We start from the raw sequence: 17612 nt of genomic DNA, 5'->3' as shown, positions 1-17612 counted from the left end.
TCATTGTGTAACTTGCGTCAATGTGCTGGGTAAGTGCACATCATTCCAAGTCCAGAAGACGATTTTGACCACAGCTATTGTCGACTCCTTGCACATTGCTTTTCCTGATAGGGCATATGATCAATATATCGGAGCATTTAGGTACCTAGTTATCTGGTAACTACTCGCGGAACAATTAAGTTTCACCTGGACGGGGTAACCACTAGGAGCTCGGCATTCTTGACAACTTGAATTCTCTCCGACTTGTCCACAAGTTGTCGTTCGAGACTTCTTGAATAAGCCTCTCATCTGGTTTTATAGCGTCTCCAAGCTCGAGCTTCTTGTAAGTAGGTACTTGGTTTAGAGGCACTGTTGTCGGGTATCTTGTCTCAACACCTAGTTAATTGATGTGTTGGGTCAGTTCAGAGCGAAAAATCGGTAGAAATCCTGCCTAGATTAACATATAGACACCCTGCACAAGGCTAGCTAGCTCCCTTGCTATGCGTATTCAGATTCTTGACCGAATCCTTTCACCGTCCAGACATTCCCAGGATGTCGTCAGGTCGAGGAATGCGGCGCTGACATAAGCACTCTGATCTGCTGACCGCACGTGATGCCCAGCCACCCGAGCCAAAGCAAACAATCGTTGTCTGAGGAACGGCGACCGTCTGTTTATTCCCTCTCCAGCCCTCGAGCCCTCCACACCACCTCGCGGCGGACATGAGCCCCATCTAGCCTGTTCTGCTGCAGAAGGAAATCCCGTGCATGCAACAGCTGCGTTCAGCAGCCTGTCTCGCAGTCCCTCGGATTGGTACGGCCTTGCTCGCTCGTGTCTGGGGCCCGTCGATGTGGGCGTGAGGAGGATCAAAACACGCTACTTTTCTGTGGTTACCGAGCACCTCGACCACCAACCGCCCATCCGTGCATTAAACCGAGCAGCCCAGACATGCCTGTTGATCTTGGTAAGAGCCTCTTGACTGATCTTTGCCCAACGATCGGGTGGAGTTATTCCGAGGAATAATCAAGTCAATCTCCTCGACTAACATGTAGACTATCCAGTTCGAGCGGCGTCCCTGGCCTCGAGCGCGGCGTCCCAGGCTACACAAATGGCACCACAAAGTCGTCCAGGGACTGCAGACCCGACGCGAGCACGTTCAGAGACCCTCTCCAGAAACGGTCGCCGCCCGAGATCGCGAGGGTCAACCGCGAGCATCCAGTCGAGCACCACCCAACAGACTCACGACCAACATATGACCGACAATTTTTCACCCTTCTTGCCCGCTCAGCCGCCAGCAGGCCATCATGTCTTTGGAGCCAATCCCGAAGACATGCTAATGCGTTTCGGTCAACAGTTATCGCACTCGAATGCAGGCACACCCCTCGACCGGACTTTGCAGGAGAGCCACCACGCGGTTATGCATCGTGCCGACGAATTTCAGAGCCAAGCACTTCATGCACATGTCCTATCACATCATTCACTCCCCCCGGAGATTTCACCCCACGGTTTGCCTGGGGTCCCTGTTCCCCAATACCAACCGATGTATGATAGCGGTATCGAAAACCATATCCCGGACCATGTTCTTGAAGAAAATGATAACTCGGAAACTGGGAAAAAGAGAAAAGGGTCTAGTTCAACCCTCGCTAACGATAACGAATTACGGAAATTACTGCGGCAATACGAGGGGTACAGTCTCAAGGAGATGGCGGCGGAAGTGCTGAAGCATGAGGGTGGCGGTGGTAAGGCAGAGAAGGTGAAACAAGTCTTCGCCATGATTTGGTGAGTTATTCCTTCTATCAATGTAGGTCAGGAGAATCATGCCGACTTATACGATTCTAGGTTGAAAGAAAACTGCAGGAAAAGCAGTGGCTCTGTGCGGCGCGATCGTGTCTATTGCTGCTACGCAGAAAAGTGCGGTACAGAGCGCGTCTCGGTGCTCAACCCTGCTTCCTTCGGAAAACTCGTTCGCATTATCTTTCCCAACGTGCAGACCCGGCGACTCGGGGTTCGTGGAGAGTCAAAGTATCACTATGTGGACTTGACTGTCATCGAAGAGAAACAACAGAAACCAGACGCTATGAGTTCCCATCTCCCTTCCAACCCGTCTCAGTCAGCGTTGGTCCTAGAACAAAAGGCGGAACCAGCCACTCAACCGAAAAGGCAAGTATCAGGGAGTTTCTTCTTTCTTTCTCGCCGTTTCGGCATACGATGGCATGAATATTGACTGTTCAGCAGTATCAACGCATCCCAGCCCTCGATGGATACTGCCGTCTTCCCTTCTCCAACTACTTCATTTCCCCCTAGGTTTGCCATCGGACCATCTCCTTCGGGGTGTGCTTGCCAGCCTTCAAATCGATCTGGCGGAGACTCGGCGATTACTCTGGAGAATGTCGCAAGTCAGACGGGGAGAATTGTCCATCAGATGCTGTCCTTGACGCCTTCCGAAGGCCCCTCCGTTGATAATGAATCGCTCCAGCTGCCGGACATCCAACCATATCTACCGGCCAACACGGACACAAAAGTGGCCGCCGCTCTTGCGGCACTATATAGGTCTCACTGCATATCTGTTATCGACAGTTTCCGCTACTGCAAGGAGCGAAATTTGTTGAAATACTTTTCCGCTTTCCACGGAACATTAACAGTCCCAGTTCAAAAACTTCTAACGCATCCTAACCTTGCCCCTTGGATCAAGGAATGTGACTGGCTTATGTATCAGAAGATGATTGCGTTTGTGGCACCCCTCACAACTCAGGTGGTGCCCAAATTGGTCATGGACGCGTTCAGCTCCATTTCTCAACGACTTACCGCGCATATTGCCGACACGTTCAAATCACAACCTGTGCATGTTTCCCTAGCACGGCTGATTCCTGCCCATATCTTCTGCGGTCTTCTTAAACACATGCTGGATGTAAATCAAGCTGCCAACGCAGCTGCAGCCTGGCTGTGCCATCCAGATAACCGAAATCAAATGTGGTTCGACTTCAAAACCATCGTCGATCCCAAGGAGATGATGAGCAAGGCGAACATACCGGCCTGTGCAGAGCGGGCGACGGAACAAATTCTTAAACACGACGTCTGGGCACTTCTTACGCCAGTTACAGATGGCAACCCTTCACTTTGTCAGCCATTCTTCAAACTCCCAGATCGAGAAGAAGACAGGCAGGCACGTCGGTTTCCCGTCAAAGAGGCAGAAGGTGAAGAGTACAATTTCCCGGACAAGTGGATATCGTTCATCCTCAACCTGCCGCTTATGTTCCCCAATCACCGCACGCAGTGTATCATCGAGAAGATTGATGCTATATGGGACGCTGTTCTTCATCGCCTGACGCTCGGCGGTGCCCCGAGTTTTAGTGCCTGGTGGATGACCAAGGTGTTTTTCCATGAGATGATGGTCTGGCAAGCCGAGAAGGGAGGCTTTATGAAGAACACGCCCAGCACACTTAAAAACATGAGCTTCGGCCAGGAACAGGCAGTGATGGGCAGTTTTCTGTTGAAACAACCCATCAACTCTATGCCTCAGGACGGCTCGAGCATATCTACTGATTCCCAGATGGCCGACGCACGCCAGAGGACAAGCATGAGTTCCACCACTGGAGCTAGCCTCGACCAAAATCGAGAACCAGACACAACACACCTAGACAGGCATACAGATCATCTCATGTCCTCAAATGAGAAGTCTGTGAATGGCACAGACTGTGTTACGAGTCTCCAGGCCCCCAATCATGATGATAGTGCGATTGATCTTGACGACGATTCCATGCTGATAGCTGTTGGAAAGTATGGCGATATGATGGCCTCAGATCCTGCAGATGCAGAAGGCGATGTTGTCGTCATCTAGGCGTACCCTTTGAACCACGCCTTTTGAGTTGAACCCTTTTTATTATGGACAAAGGCACAAAGAAACAAGGAAATTACCTTGTTCCTTTTTTTTTGGCTGGACTTGGTCCTCTAATCTACTTTTTTTTTCTTTTTGAAAGAGTTGGTTGTACTCTTCTCTTTTGTATTTGTCTTCTCTGGCCTCGGCGTTCGATGATTTTGAAATGAGCAACGAGAACATAACGAGCACTGATTTCTGGGACCCGACATCTACCTGCGACTCTTGTCTATCCTGCCGTCTGGAAATTTCGGTCGAACGGTCATACGAAGCCCGGCTTGCTTCTTGGTCTCATATCACGTACTGTGTACATGCAATTGGACAAGGAGACGTGGGCAAAGGAGGTCTCTTGACTGGCTTCATAGGCTCTCTCTCTACCTGCACCTCACCATCTCACAAGAATATCAAACGGCCTTTGTCTAGAACTCAGCTGGCTGCTTGGACGGAATATCTATCCCCATATCTCTAGACGCTTCTTCCCCCATACTTTTGCTCTACTTTGCAAGCATGGTGCCCAGGCTTTGCGTCTCCCTTTTTTTTCTTTCTCTCTCACTCTCCTATGTTTCTTTCTCATTCTGCTGTTATTTTTTTGGCCCCTGCGTTGGCGTTGGTATTGTTACACGAACCAAGCCGACTATAGATTTCCTTTCCCTCGGTCTGTGAGAGGAATCTGTCTTCTCTTGGAACTCATCTGCTTCTTCATTTTTGGCCCTTATTATTTATAACCTCGTCCGCAATGGCTTAAGGGGTGCTTGGCTCAATATGTGTTGTGCCCTCCAATTCTCTCTTCCGCTTCCTCTTTCTTCTATTCTCCAATGTCCTGTCCATTGGATATCTTCCCCGACCGCGCCTGATGGAATTGGATTGTGATGTGGTATGGAGCAAGGCGAGGCCCCCCCTGCGGCTCACGAAAAGCAGTGAATGTATGAAATGATATGTCTCCACGATGAATAGTTCAGAATTGAATCAAACCAAATTCTATTGAAAACGGAACCGTAGAGTTCATCGTGTCTATTCTCTCATTTTAGAACTGACAGCTGCAAGTGTCCTTGTACAAAGTAGTGATTGCCATTATGTACTCTGTAATTCCCACCCGGGTCACGCTCTGAAATTTTAAAAGAAAGACCCATAAAGATTGATCAAGCAGTTTCTAAAATATCTACTAAGGCATATGTTATCAAGATGTGGCGATACCCGAGTGTACTTCCAGAATCTTGCTAGGGACCTCGCTTCCAAAGACGATCCAGCCGATACTCCATCCATAGTGCTCGATAAGCTTAAAGATGTAGACCAGAAAAAAGTGAGGGAACAGAAAGAGACTTAAAAGGCAAAAGCCTAATCAATCACATGCTGATACCAATTGCGTGGTTTTCATCAGATCAAGCTAGCCTGTCTCTGGCTATCTGACAGAAGTGGCAGGAAAGAAACGTGGTCCAGCAAAGCCATGCGCTATGATACTTTGGATATCAATGTTACCTCCACTATGAGGGCTCCATAATTTGATCAAAATGAACCTTCCGGAGCTGTGATGAATAGATGATTAGTTCCTGCTGAGCTCAATCGATGCAAAGGAGGTGTGACACCTACGGAGGAGGGTCAAATTTGATGCTGACCATGCTCTTCTCCCGCTTGATAAAAAACCGGGCATGGGGCTTTAGGACCTCTGTTGAGTCCATAGACATCTCTACTGGCTGTCCTACAGAACTGAGGGGCTCAATCAGACTGGGAATCTGGCGTCGTCGGGGAATAGGGTCAATATCAATCAAGCTGTCAAGGTGGCCAGCAGCTATCAAACGCCTGCCTAGTGTGAACCGTTGGTGATTTCGTTCAGCACGCGCTTCATCGTCCTCGCTAGTGCTCTCGTCGCTCTCCGGGCAGAGCAGATCATCCTCTAGCTGCTCCAGCTGGATTCTATCGAGTTGGGCAATTGAATGGTTATCATCCTCAGCATCCTCCAGAGTATCATTTTCGCCTGCATCTGAATGATTATCGTATTCAGTGGTTACTTGGAAATCCGCGATTTGACCGGAGGTGTCCGAGGTATGGAGGCCTGAAACGGCGGGGGAATCGTTCTCCGAATCCGAATGAAGACCGGGACCTGCCAGAATCGTCCGCTCCAATGATTGTAGAGGTGGCCGGAAACCACTCATGTACTCTTGAGATGGAGATATGTTCGTTCTTCGGTTTCGGCGACGGCTTCGAGCAGTAGCCGAGTATTGGATCTGATATTGTGCCGTGCGAGCCAAGAGTTCGTCAGATGACATGGAAACAAAAATCATTCCTTCTTGAATCCTACGCAACGAGTCAGTGTTGGATGGCTGAAACACCCCAAAAAAGCCAGTGCTAGGCAGGGGAATATGATTCTTACGGAGCATCGAACCCGGTCTTGGGAGCCTTGATGATGAGTTTGCGGAGGCAGAATGGGGCCTCCCCGCGATGCCGTAAAACGAGATTGCATCGATCAGATTTTGTACAGTAGACAGCAGAGTCGTTGCGGAGAACGTTTTCCGGCCAGGAACGTTCACCATCATGCTCATAAGTACCTCCATCACAACTGACAATCTCCATCTTCAGGGGACCCGACACCACTTGCCCATATTGGCCATAGTTGAAACTCCGAAGGCCTTCTCTAGAGTCATCTGATTCGAGTTTTCGGCGCTTGGCTCTCCAACGATTCAGGTCCCGATCACTTTCCATGCTTGGCGGCAAGACCGTTGACGACTCAAGGCGAGGAATCGGCTGGTCGAGGAGGTGATTCAAACCGGAATCACGAACTCTGCCCTGCAGAGGAAATTGCTGGGAGTTCTGTGCCCGTTCGCCTGTCCTCATGGGACGCCGTCTCGACGGCCTAGTGTTCGAAATGGTTGAGTCCGAGGACGTGGTGTCCTGGTTCATGCTCGCCAAGTTCACCGTTACGGGAGGGTGCCTTGTATATTCCTGGCCCGACGCCAGCCGGCGGGGCCGATGGTCGCTATTGCCCAAATCTGTTTGAAGTTGCCGGAGCCGTCGATCCACTACCGCTCTGGCCTGCTCAAAAGTGGACCGGTCTCGATCAGCGCGGTGCTCTTCAAGCTCTCGATTGAGTGTCTCCCATGCACGGGCTGTGCTATGATTATCCAGGTTCCGTTCAGAAGTTAAGAGAGCCCGAAGATGTTGTAATCTGGCCGCATTATTGTTGGAACGAGAAGAGCGTCGAGAGGCGGGTGGATAGTCGTAGTTTCCTGACTAGGAAATACAAAAAGAAATCGTCAGTCCATTCCCTGAACAGAGCAAGCAGATGAAAAGACGCCACTCGGAAGCACCCAGACGCACCAAGCTTCTAGATGAAAAAGCTGGAAGACCGATCACATACCATTATTTGGATGCAATAATATAGTGACGAGAGATTAAATTACGCAAGGCGGGGGCGGCGAGTATAGGGCAGTAAGAAACACGTAAGAACCATGAGGTATCGATGAGCTGGATCATCGAAACAACTGCAGACCGTCACTGCAGCCAAAAATCCAAGAACGAGCAGAAAACAGACCAAGGCGCAGCCCAGGGGAAGACGATGGTGAGACTGATGGAACACAGACGTGGATGATGATTAGGCTGATGGGGCACAACGATAACCCAAAAAAGCTTGGGTCCCGGGCGGCGCCAGTTCGGGCCTGGTGGTCGCTGACTCGCTGGGCGTTGTACACGTGATCCTGGGGAGAGCTCCGCTAGATTTGAAACGAAGCTGTTTGTTCTCCTTCCTGCAGTGTTCTTTCTTCTCAGATCATCTCTCTCTCTCTCTCTCTGTGCAGAGACCTCGTTCTGGTTATATGATTTGTATCTGGGGTTTTTTTTTCTTCCGTTCTTCCATCTCGGGTCTGCTATCTCCATCTTGGATTTCCCCTCAACTGGGAAGGAACCCCTCCAATCGTTCAGCTGTCGACTCAGACTGAGTCTCTAACCTGACCCATCATTGAATTGACGGGAGCCATGGATTCAATAAACACTTCCAATCAGTCCATCAGCGCTGGTGAGAGCTTCTGAGGTCGACTTGATACCTATTCCAATGTTCCTAATGCCAACCTCGGTATAGATGAGATTGCTCTATATGACCGTCAGATCAGACTCTGGGGAGTGAAGGCACAAGAAAAGTAAAATACAAGTCTCTGGAGGAAAGAAAACGATGATAGAGGCTAACCTGGGGTTACTCTCTTCTCTTAGACTTCGCTCGGCAAACATCCTACTCATTACCGTCAAAGCGCTCGCAAATGAGGTAGCCAAGAATCTCGTGTTGGCAGGTATCGGCTCTCTGACCATTATTGACCATGAGCCTGTCACCGAGGAGGATTTGGGCGCTCAATTTTTCGTCTCGCAAGAGAACATCGGCCAGAACGTGCGTCGTGCCATCCGTGGGAAATGTTTTCTGTATACAGGAAATCTGACTCTTTTTACCAGCGAGCCCAAGCGGCAGGTCCCCAAATACGCGCTATGAACCCACGAGTGCGGCTACATATTGATACAGACAACGTGCGCTCGAAACCACCTGAGTTCTTCGCCAAGTTCGACGTGACCATCGCTACCGAGCTGGATTTCACTCTCTACACGACGATCAATGCTGCGTGTCGCATTGCTAATCGTCGATTCTATGCCGCCGGTCTCCATGGGTTCTACGGCTATGTCTTTTCAGATCTGATATCCCACGACTTTGTCATCGAGCGGTCCAAGCCAAATGTTGCTTCCCCGTACCAAGAAACCCCAACGCGGAGTATCGTCCAGATCACGACCAAGAAGGAGAACAATAAGGTGATCGAAATGGTCACAAAACGGGAGGTCTACACACCCCTTCTGCTCGCCAACACGTCGCCTCTCCCCGAAGATTTCACACGCCTGCCTCGCAAACGCCGCCAGGTTACACCCCTCCTCTCGTGTCTTCGTGGTCTGTGGGAATTTGAGAAAATCTCGGGTGGCCGCCTCCCTTCTGAAAGCAACGCACAGGACCGTGCCTCCTTCATCGAGCTGGCCACTAACGCATTGCAAGAGTTGAAGCTCGATATCAGCACTCTAACGTCCGAGGCGCTTCTAAAATTCCTAGACAACCTGCGCTGCGAGTTGAGCCCTGTCGCCGCCTTTGTAGGCGGGAGTCTTGCCCAGGACGTGATCAACGTTCTGAGTGCCAGAGAACAACCCCTCCAGAATCTCCTGCTGTTCGACGGCGAGAAATCCGTCGCGCCTATCTATCCGCTCCACCCCTTTTTCCCGCCGGAGGTGGGCAATGTGCTTGCTGCGGTGGCGCCCGTGGCAAACCCGATTCCTCTAGAGGAATCGGCTGTGGTTATTCTTTAACCATTTTCCAGAATGATTTTGGAACATCAAAATTTTTCATGACCCATGTACGATAGATATGAGATAGGCAATTACGAGATACTCCATGACCTACGTTCCATACAATATAGACATCAAGATAATGAGAAATCAGAAAAGAATCATTATTTATTTCTTTGCCGAATCCCGGGCAACAGATGAAGTGTGTAGGCATGTATGTACAACCAAGTGACTAGGTATATATGAAAGAACCAGGAGAGGGAAGGCCATCTGTCTCAGTCAGATAGACGCCATCCAGGGGCGGAGAAAAAAAAATAAAAACATATATTATTTTGACGGGGGGGAGAAAGAAGTATCATTAGAGAAGGGGGGGGGGATCCCCCCGGGGCATCCCAAACCGATAATAATCCAAAAAAAGATGGGAGGAATAAAGACAGACCGCTCCTAAACTATGTGTCTTTCCCGATGAGCGGATTTTCCTCATCGGTGGCTTTCTGCGGTCCCATCGGGTGAGGAACTTTGGGGGTTTCCACCTCCTCTTCGTCATCTTCAGAAATGAGGCCTTGTAGTTCGAAAGCTTCCGCGTCCTGGACCTGTTGTGCCTCCGAGGCGGAGCGAGCATGACCGTTCAGCAGGCCGCCATTGGTATTCAGAAAGGAAACGGAAGACGGCGCGCGACGAGCTTTTGGGCGGTCCGCGCCTGACTCCGTTGCACTGCGAGCCTGAGGATTCGGCTTGACTTTCATGGATTCGGGCCAGGCATGGGCCGCATAGATGTGGAGGAGGATGTGGACGACTGTGGTTATTTCTGTTAGCATCCACATGTAATTCAACAACATGAAGGAGCGGACCAACTTACAGAGGAAGAGAATAAATGCCATGCTGTAGAGAATCAGCACATAAGCCACGTGTGAGACACCGGCGTCATTTAGTAACTGCATCTGCTCCTCGGTAGCACCCATGAAGAGGAAGCCAGAAGCGTAAAGAAGCTATTAAAGAGTGTAAGCAAATGGGATTTTTTTTTCCTCTTTCGGGGACACAAAGACATACAAATGGCGGCAGATATTGAAAGCTGTTGGGGTCCGAACCGTCCGGGCTAAGGGTGCTTCGGTCTTTCAGGACGAAGGAGATCTCGATGATCCGGGTGACACCTGCGGCCATCAGGGTATATCCGAAGACGGAGTGGACCATGGAGCTGATCATCAAAGTCTGCGGATGGGACGACATGGCGTAACCAGTGAAGAAGATGACGATGCCAGGAATCAGGTTCCTCTTAGGGCGGCCGTTCCGCTTTCTACTCATCCAGATTCCAAGAAGGCCGGCGCACCACCAGATGATGCCCATGGCGGTGTGCTCAAGATCGTTATGCACCCAGTCGGTACCCCAGCGGTGTTCGGTAAAGGTGTTGATGCAGCCCCAGAGGGCAATGACCAGCGAGTCGAAGAATTCCTGACTGCGGCCTGTCCGTCGCAGCCAGTACTGGCCCACCATCAGAACAACGGTCAGCAGGATGCCGTAGGCGATGAAGGCGCTGCCCATAATAAAATGGGCCGCACATTGTCCCAGATGGTCTCCCCGGCAGAACCCCAACGCCGCAATCCCGCCGAACAACATCTGGACCCAGCTGACAACGGGCATCACCTTGCCGACCAAGCTATGTGCGAGGACAAAGAAGCGGCGAATACGCCCATGGATCCCCTTGGATAAGTGCAGCTTGAGATACACTCCCAGCACGACCTGCACCACCAACATGAGCATCAATGAGGTTGCAAAGGAGGCATGGATGTTCGTGGCGAACTGCCGGCCCTTGTGCGCATGGCCGAGAAAGTACGCGAGCACGGCGATGATGGTTCCGACGATTTGCACAGGGACATGCCAGCGAGAACGGGTGATCTAGATAAGTACAGTGACGGATCAGCGCCGCTCTGGAAACCAGCCAGCAATCAGACAATCCCAAAAGGAACATCACCTACACCAAGGACCATTCCAAGCGGGAAGATAATGCCAAAGGCAAACCCCATCAAGATCATATGCAGCCAGAGAATTGTATCCTGTACCGTCCATTAGCGGACCTCTTTTTTTCCCTTTCCCCCTCTTCAAAGAGGACTGGGGGGGGGGGGGGGGACGTTTACAATCGGATCCTCCGAAGTGGCCTCCCCCTCGGCGATATGTTCATGGTCTCCATGAGCAAGCGCAGCTCGAGTAAAGAGCAGTGCAGCGAGCACCGCCCAACGATCGAATCGCCCCATCAAGAATAATCGATCCCGACCGTTTGTTCGGCGAACAGACAAAGAGATAGGCGTGGTTCGTGTTCGTGGCGGTTTTGGAAGAAGATGGGCAAGGCCGAGCGGAACAGCCGGACTTCTCTTTCTTTGCTCTTATCTTCTTGCAGGCAGGTAAGAGAGAGGGAAAAAACAGCGGCCGGCAGGGCGTCAATAATCACGGGAAGGCTCGAGCTGGCCCCTCGATCGCAGTCATGCTACGAGTTAAAAAAACGTTAACGCTGGACGCAAGGGAAGAAAGACGAGGCAGCATCAAACAACAAGACACCACCTAAACCCGCATTGAGGGTGGTTAAGTAAGCAGGCATTATCATTGGTCGGACATAATCTCCCGGGCTTTGATATCGTATTGTCGTTACGATATGTACTGTATCCAAATTACCACTAGTAATTATGCTGGTGCATAATCACAACTACCTACTTTGTTAACTGTATAGTAAACTTACCTCTATGGACAGTACTCAGTCAGACACGATGTCGACGCAGAACGATCAAATATCATCTACCACGTCAAAGACGTCCCCCGAACAAAGCTTTGAAAGAGAGAAGAAGATCGTCAGTCAGCGATAGAAACATCAGAGAACAAAGACAGCTAACACATCAATAATCGATAGACCGTCCTCCGTTCCTCGATCGCCGACTTGGAATCTCAAACAGCCCAACTTGAGGCCCAGCTCGAATCCACAAAGGCGCGACTGAGGTAAGACGCTTGCTTAGCTTAGCCTGAATCCCCACTCGGTGGAAGAATTGATGTCAAGCAAGCACACCTGGACGCATTTAACTAATCTCGAATAATATCCAGGAATGACCCCGTAGCTACGGTTCAGCGGCATATCCGTCTTCTCCATGACTACAACGACATCAAGGATATCGGACAGGGCTTGATGGGACTGATTGCAGATGCGCGTGGGGTCCGCCAGATAGACGTGCAGAAAGAGTTCGGCGTCGGTAATGATGATTGATGGACAGTTTCGTCTTAAAGAAGGGTGTCTAGATCAAATGCGGGCGTTGAAAAATGGTCACTCGAGTCAAGGAATAGCATTGTCAATTAATAGAATAGTATTATTGTACTCGGCACTAGCATCGAGCACGACTGCTGGGGGGTATATCACAAACAAAGGCATTCACATGTATCTGACCGGAAATGCAGGAATCTATGTCGTTAGCAGTGGAGATGTGTCGGATGATCAAAAAAACCAATAGACCACCGTATACATATATATATATATACACACACACACACACATTTATTCAAAGGCTGTAGTTTTGGAGAGGGGAGATGCAAAAAACAACCCCGAAAGTACAGGAATGAGAAGAGAGTTCGTTTCCTTGTTTTTTTTTTTTTTAGTGAGTCTTGCCAAGGCTCTGAAGGTTGACCAGCTCGTAATAACGGCCCTTGTTGCGCAACAGCTCATGGTGGGTTCCGCTCTCGACGATCTTGCCTTGGTCGAAAACGTAGATAATGTCGGCCTTTTGGATGGTACTCAACCGGTGTGCCACGGCAATCGTCGTCCGGCCGCGGGCAGCCGCGTCCAGGGCTGCCTGGACCACCTTCTCCGATTCAGAATCCAGGGCAGAGGTGGCCTCGTCCAGAAGGAGAACCTTGGGATCACGGAGAAGGGCACGAGCAATCGCCACTCGCTGCTTTTGTCCACCAGAAAGCATGCCACCCTTGCTACCGACAACGGTGTTGAATCCCTCACTAGAAGGATGATTAGAAAGAAGATGGAAAACAGATATAAAGTACCGGGGGAAGGGGGACGGAACGTACGGTAAAGACATGATGAAATCGTAGATGTTGGCGTCCTTGCACGCCTTGATGATTGCCTCTTCAGGAACGTCATCGGCCTGGACTCCCAGCAAGATGTTGTCCTTGATAGTACCCTGATACAGAGTCGGCTCTTGGCTGACAAGTGCCAGATAACTGCGGTAGGAGTTCACATTAAGCCGCGTGATGTCCTTTCCATCCACAAACACGCCGCCAGAAAGAGCATCGTAGAATCGCTCCAGGAGAGCAATGGTGGTACTCTTGCCACATCCACTTGGGCCGACGAGAGCGATATACTGCCCAGGTTTGACGGTCAAGTTGAGGCCACGCAATACAGGCTGCTCCGGTCGGGTCGGGTATCGAAAATGCACATCTCTGAATTCAAGTGCACCGTCGATGGATTCAAGAACTTCACCATCCTCGGACCACGTGTCGATGGTGGGCTTCCGATCGAACAGCTTCTTGAATTCAGCCGCGGCATTCTTTGCCTTACCCATATCCGGGGAGAATGAGAAGACGGTGCCGGCAGATTGCGCACCGAAAATGATCTCACTGAAACACACAAAGAATCGGAAAATGGAATACTCATGACGACCCAAAAGCGTTCCGCCGTACCAGAACCCAAGCGCAATGCAGAAGAAAACCAGAGCCTGCGAAGCGGCATAGAGCAGCGATGATTTGATAACCGAGACCAAACTCTTTCTCTGTTGCCCTGCCAGCTGGATGTGGTAAGCTTCCCAGACATCGTGCTCCCGGGTGAGGGAGGCTACTGTCCGAATCGCCGAGGTGGCCTCGCAGGCATAGCTGGCAGACGCCTCGTACGCAGCCTTGGACCGGCCTTGGAATTGAGCAAGCATCCAGAATCGGAAGAAACCACAGGCGAGTAGAACCGGGACCACAGAAGTGCAGACCAGAGCCAGCTTCCAGCCAATGGATAGAGAGATGATCAAAGCAGCACCTAGTGTGGTACTGGTCATGAGGATCGTTCCAAGGGTGGCTCCACTGACGCCAGACAGATGCTTCGTTTCGGTGGAAAGAAAAGATGTCAGGGCACCGGTGCTGTTTTCCTCTCGGTCGAAGAAGGAGATATCTTGACGCAACATGGATCGGAAGGCCTGGCTTCTGGCGCGGCGAATCAGACGCTCCGAGCTCAGGGCAAAGGCAGTGCCGTGGATGGCGAAATTGAAGAACTGCACGATTCCCACGACGAGGAACATGAGAGACCAGAAGTTTGCATCGTGTCTAAGCTTCGCGTACTCGGTCGCGGGCAGGGACAGTGCGGTAATCGCCTTGGCATAGAGCACAGCCTGGGTGGGCTGGCCGCCGCCAGCAAGGATTGAGAAGAACAAACCGACCAGCATGAACGGGAGTTCTGGGCGATTGAACGAGGCAATGAACTTGATGAGAGTCCAGAGAGAGTATTTCCGAAGAGCCTCGGGGCCTTTCTTAGCGAGAACGACACTCGAGACCGACTTTTTAGTGTCCGTCCGTCGAACCAGGTTGTCCTCCACCAGCTTCTCATCAGCCAGTTCCGCAGATTGGGGGCCGCTGCCGGTGGATCGAATCCGTGCAAGCTGCTCCTTGGTCAACCCGGTGTCATCTTCGCTCTCGGACTCATCCACCTCCAGATCTTCGGATTCCTTCACTTCGTTGATGCGCTGCGCCTCGACGAGTTTGAAGTATGTACCCTTGTTGTCCACCAGCTCGTCATGCGTGCCCTGCTCTGTAATCCGACCCTCGACAAGGACCACGATATTGTGAGCGGATTTGATGGTAGACAAACGATGAGCAATGACGATGGTGGTGCGACCTTCCGCGGCCTTGTCCAGAGCGGCTTGCACGACTTCCTCGGACTTGGTGTCCAATGCAGAGGTGGCTTCGTCAAGGAGGAGAATCTTGGGATCACTGACCACTGCGCGTGCAATGGCAATCCGCTGTTTCTGGCCACCGGAGAGTAGAAAGCCTCGCTGGCCTACATTGGTCTCGTACCCGTCGGGCAGACTGGTGATGAAATCATGGGCATTTGCCATCTTCGCAGCGTTCTCGATCAGCTCTTTGACAATTTCTCCCGAGCTGTTCTCATACTGGGTGCCGATCAAACCATGACGAATGTTCTCAAAGATAGTCGTGCCGAAAAGAACAGGCTCTTGGCTGACCAAAGAGATTTGCTGGCGCAACCAACGGAGGTTCAGTCCCTGGATGTCGTGACCGTCAAGTAGGACAGACCCGCTCACAGGGGTGTAGAAACGCTCGACAAGCCCAACAATCGTACTCTTTCCCGATCCAGAAGGTCCAACCAAGGCGGTGGTCTTTCCCGCAGGGATCATCAGGGAGACGTTGTCCATCACAGTAACTTCAGGTCGCGAAGGATAGATGTGTTTGATGGCCTGGAGCTCGATGGTACCGTCGATATGGTCGAGCTTCACTCCTTCGTCCGAGGTCGGGTCCAGGGGCGAGGCACGATCGATGGTGCCGTAGATCTTGACCGCTGCGGCCAACGAATTGGTAAATGCCTGGGCGTTCGGGCTGACGTTGCCCAGGCTGAAGGAGCCGATCAGGATAGACATCAGGACCGTCAGGATATCACCGACATTGACCTCGCCATCTACCAAAAACCGTGAGCCCATCCAAAATCCAAGGCCGTAGTTCAAGAACATGATGCCGAACATTGATCCGATCATCATGCCAAGAATAATCTGTAGTTTTGTGCCCCATTTCTCTGCCTCTGCCAGGTGCGTCTCGAACTGCCGAGCCAATTTGTCCTGAGTCCCAAAAGCGGTTGCATTCCGGATCGAACTAATGACCTCCTCTGCGACAGTTCCCCCGGCGCCGTAGCTGACCAGAGACTGCTTGCTGAACTTGACAATGAATCGCGAGCAGCCAGCCATGATGGTGATCAGTGCGACGATGGTCGAGGAACAGATGAGGGCCAGTTTCCAGTACTTGACGTAAGCGACGATGAAGGCGGTGATGAAGGTAGCAACAGCAGTCAACGTCAGGCCGACCTTTTCAGAGATACCATCCTGGATGAGATTTGTATCGGCCGTGATTCGGGTGGTGATCTCGCCGGCGCCTAGCTTGTCAAAGTAGGCGATGTTCTGTCTCAAGGTGGCCTGCAAATAGTGCTCGCGGATTTTCTGCGTGACGTGTTCGCCCGTGTAGATGAAGCCTACCATGCTGATATACACCGTCACAAATTCCGCGATGCCAAGATATATAAAATACAAAACATTGTGCGTCAACTTGTGCTCGAACTCATTATAAGGGATAGTTCCCAGAACAATCCCTTGAAAGGCAGAAGCCAAATTACCGAAGAGGATCTAGGAGATGAAGACGGTCAGCATTTCGCAAAACTTGATCTTGTTGTAGAAAGAAAAAAAAAAAAAGAAAAAACAACGAAATACTAACAGTAAACAATGGCAACGCTGCGCCAGCCGCAATGGAGCAGATTGCGCTGACAGAAATGATGGTCAAGTCGGTTCGGGACGCGTAGCGATAGAGGCCGGAGAAAGACACCTTGACTGAGGGGATGTCAAGCTGCTTCTTAAGGATCTCCTTCTCGCTCGGCGGAAGATGAGCATAAATGGCATCCTCATCACCAGATGACTCTGAAACGGTGGCCTGTCCGCCGGGCGTACTCGCAGCGGTCTCCCTTGCCCGATTCCATCCCGCGGTCACGGTCGTGCCTGAGATGGAGTTCCTCTCAGAGGGCTCCTCCAGAACCATCTCATTCTCAGCAACTGGCGCCTGCTGCTCGTCCTTGGGCTCAGCAGCCATGGGTGTTTTCGCCTCTTCGCCGGCCGTCATATCGGATTCGAGTGACTAGTAGATAGTCTCGCCTCGCAAGCCCGAGTCGTTCCTGTAAAGGTACACCAGATATTCGCACTCCGTGTGGAGCTTTACTCCATCAGAGGATTTCCAATCGACTTCGCGAGGGGAACGGTCAAGAAGAATTATATATGGTATTAGAATTGTTATGGGTAATAAATAGTAAGGGGCAGCGGCGCAATCAGTGTTGCCCCCGCTATCGATGCACCGGAATTTAGTAGGGTAGGTCCTAAGCTCCGAGGACACTCCTTCTTCCAGCAAGGAGGGGGAAAAATACCGATTTCCCAGCGATTAATCGGAAAACAAGGATGGAGAGGGGAGGAAGGGAATTAAAGAGACAGGAAAAGGAGAAACGAAAGTAAGAGTGGGCTAGAATAGCAGCGAAGAAGAGGCTTTTCTATCGAAATCCCTTTTATAGAAGTTGTTATCGATTGGAACCTGTCCGGAGCTATTCCATCCGAGGGCGTTTTTATGCAACATCCATAAGAGCTCCTTCCTCTTAGATAATTAAGGTACCTCCAAGTTATTTAATTGCTTACTGCATGTATTAATGTAATCTCCTTAGGTGGCCAGCTCATATTAAAT

General features: G+C 50.9%; 8 protein-coding genes across 8 annotated transcripts; 4 read left to right on the top strand and 4 right to left on the bottom strand.

The window, feature by feature from the left end:
- Positions 1 to 1085: 1085 nt before the first annotated feature.
- On the top strand, positions 1086 to 3815 carry ASPZODRAFT_60457 (hypothetical protein; the record flags this gene model as incomplete). Its single annotated transcript, XM_022728921.1, has 3 exons — positions 1086 to 1756; positions 1817 to 2141; positions 2229 to 3815. 3 exons carry the CDS (start codon positions 1086 to 1088, stop codon positions 3813 to 3815), a joined length of 2583 nt encoding a protein of 860 aa, XP_022583339.1.
- Positions 3816 to 3916: 101 nt separating this feature from the next.
- Positions 3917 to 4666, top strand: ASPZODRAFT_1327197 (hypothetical protein). Its single transcript, XM_022723095.1, has 2 exons — positions 3917 to 4243; positions 4296 to 4666. The coding sequence occupies exons 1-2, from the start codon at positions 4018 to 4020 to the stop codon at positions 4574 to 4576; spliced, it is 507 nt and encodes a 168-aa protein (XP_022583338.1). The 5' UTR covers positions 3917 to 4017; the 3' UTR covers positions 4577 to 4666.
- Positions 4667 to 5016: 350 nt separating this feature from the next.
- ASPZODRAFT_90735 (hypothetical protein) lies at positions 5017 to 7445 on the bottom strand. Its single transcript, XM_022730405.1, has 4 exons — positions 7204 to 7445; positions 6220 to 7076; positions 5439 to 6143; positions 5017 to 5374 (listed from the first exon to the last, which is right to left on the bottom strand). The coding sequence occupies exons 1-4, from the start codon at positions 7204 to 7206 to the stop codon at positions 5251 to 5253; spliced, it is 1689 nt and encodes a 562-aa protein (XP_022583337.1). The 5' UTR covers positions 7207 to 7445; the 3' UTR covers positions 5017 to 5250.
- On the bottom strand, positions 7034 to 7980 carry ASPZODRAFT_1326529 (hypothetical protein). Its single transcript, XM_022723080.1, has 3 exons — positions 7367 to 7980; positions 7204 to 7327; positions 7034 to 7076 (listed from the first exon to the last, which is right to left on the bottom strand). The coding sequence occupies exons 1-2, from the start codon at positions 7716 to 7718 to the stop codon at positions 7206 to 7208; spliced, it is 474 nt and encodes a 157-aa protein (XP_022583336.1). The 5' UTR covers positions 7719 to 7980; the 3' UTR covers positions 7034 to 7076; positions 7204 to 7205.
- On the top strand, positions 7581 to 9282 carry ASPZODRAFT_129141 (hypothetical protein). The gene is made up of 4 exons (XM_022722202.1): positions 7581 to 7857; positions 7921 to 7978; positions 8049 to 8220; positions 8283 to 9282. The coding sequence occupies exons 1-4, from the start codon at positions 7818 to 7820 to the stop codon at positions 9168 to 9170; spliced, it is 1158 nt and encodes a 385-aa protein (XP_022583335.1). The 5' UTR covers positions 7581 to 7817; the 3' UTR covers positions 9171 to 9282.
- Positions 9283 to 9513: 231 nt separating this feature from the next.
- Positions 9514 to 11668, bottom strand: ASPZODRAFT_129139 (hypothetical protein). Its single transcript, XM_022722201.1, has 5 exons — positions 11282 to 11668; positions 11123 to 11200; positions 10200 to 11042; positions 10009 to 10138; positions 9514 to 9945 (listed from the first exon to the last, which is right to left on the bottom strand). The coding sequence occupies exons 1-5, from the start codon at positions 11396 to 11398 to the stop codon at positions 9599 to 9601; spliced, it is 1515 nt and encodes a 504-aa protein (XP_022583334.1). The 5' UTR covers positions 11399 to 11668; the 3' UTR covers positions 9514 to 9598.
- A 237-nt stretch (positions 11669 to 11905) lies between these two features.
- On the top strand, positions 11906 to 12393 carry ASPZODRAFT_13562 (hypothetical protein; the record flags this gene model as incomplete). Its single annotated transcript, XM_022723850.1, has 3 exons — positions 11906 to 11986; positions 12046 to 12131; positions 12234 to 12393. 3 exons carry the CDS (start codon positions 11906 to 11908, stop codon positions 12391 to 12393), a joined length of 327 nt encoding a protein of 108 aa, XP_022583333.1.
- Positions 12394 to 12775: 382 nt separating this feature from the next.
- Positions 12776 to 17006, bottom strand: ASPZODRAFT_139784 (hypothetical protein; the record flags this gene model as incomplete). Its single annotated transcript, XM_022724595.1, has 2 exons — positions 12776 to 16519; positions 16608 to 17006. 2 exons carry the CDS (start codon positions 17004 to 17006, stop codon positions 12776 to 12778), a joined length of 4143 nt encoding a protein of 1380 aa, XP_022583332.1.
- Between the last annotated feature and the right edge of the window lie 606 nt (positions 17007 to 17612).

This window comes from Penicilliopsis zonata (genome assembly GCF_001890105.1).
Source record: "Penicilliopsis zonata CBS 506.65 unplaced genomic scaffold ASPZOscaffold_3, whole genome shotgun sequence".
NCBI lineage: Eukaryota > Fungi > Ascomycota > Eurotiomycetes > Eurotiales > Aspergillaceae > Penicilliopsis > Penicilliopsis zonata.
Note: the sequence above shows the minus strand (reverse complement) of the source record. Positions and strands in the feature narration are given on the sequence as shown.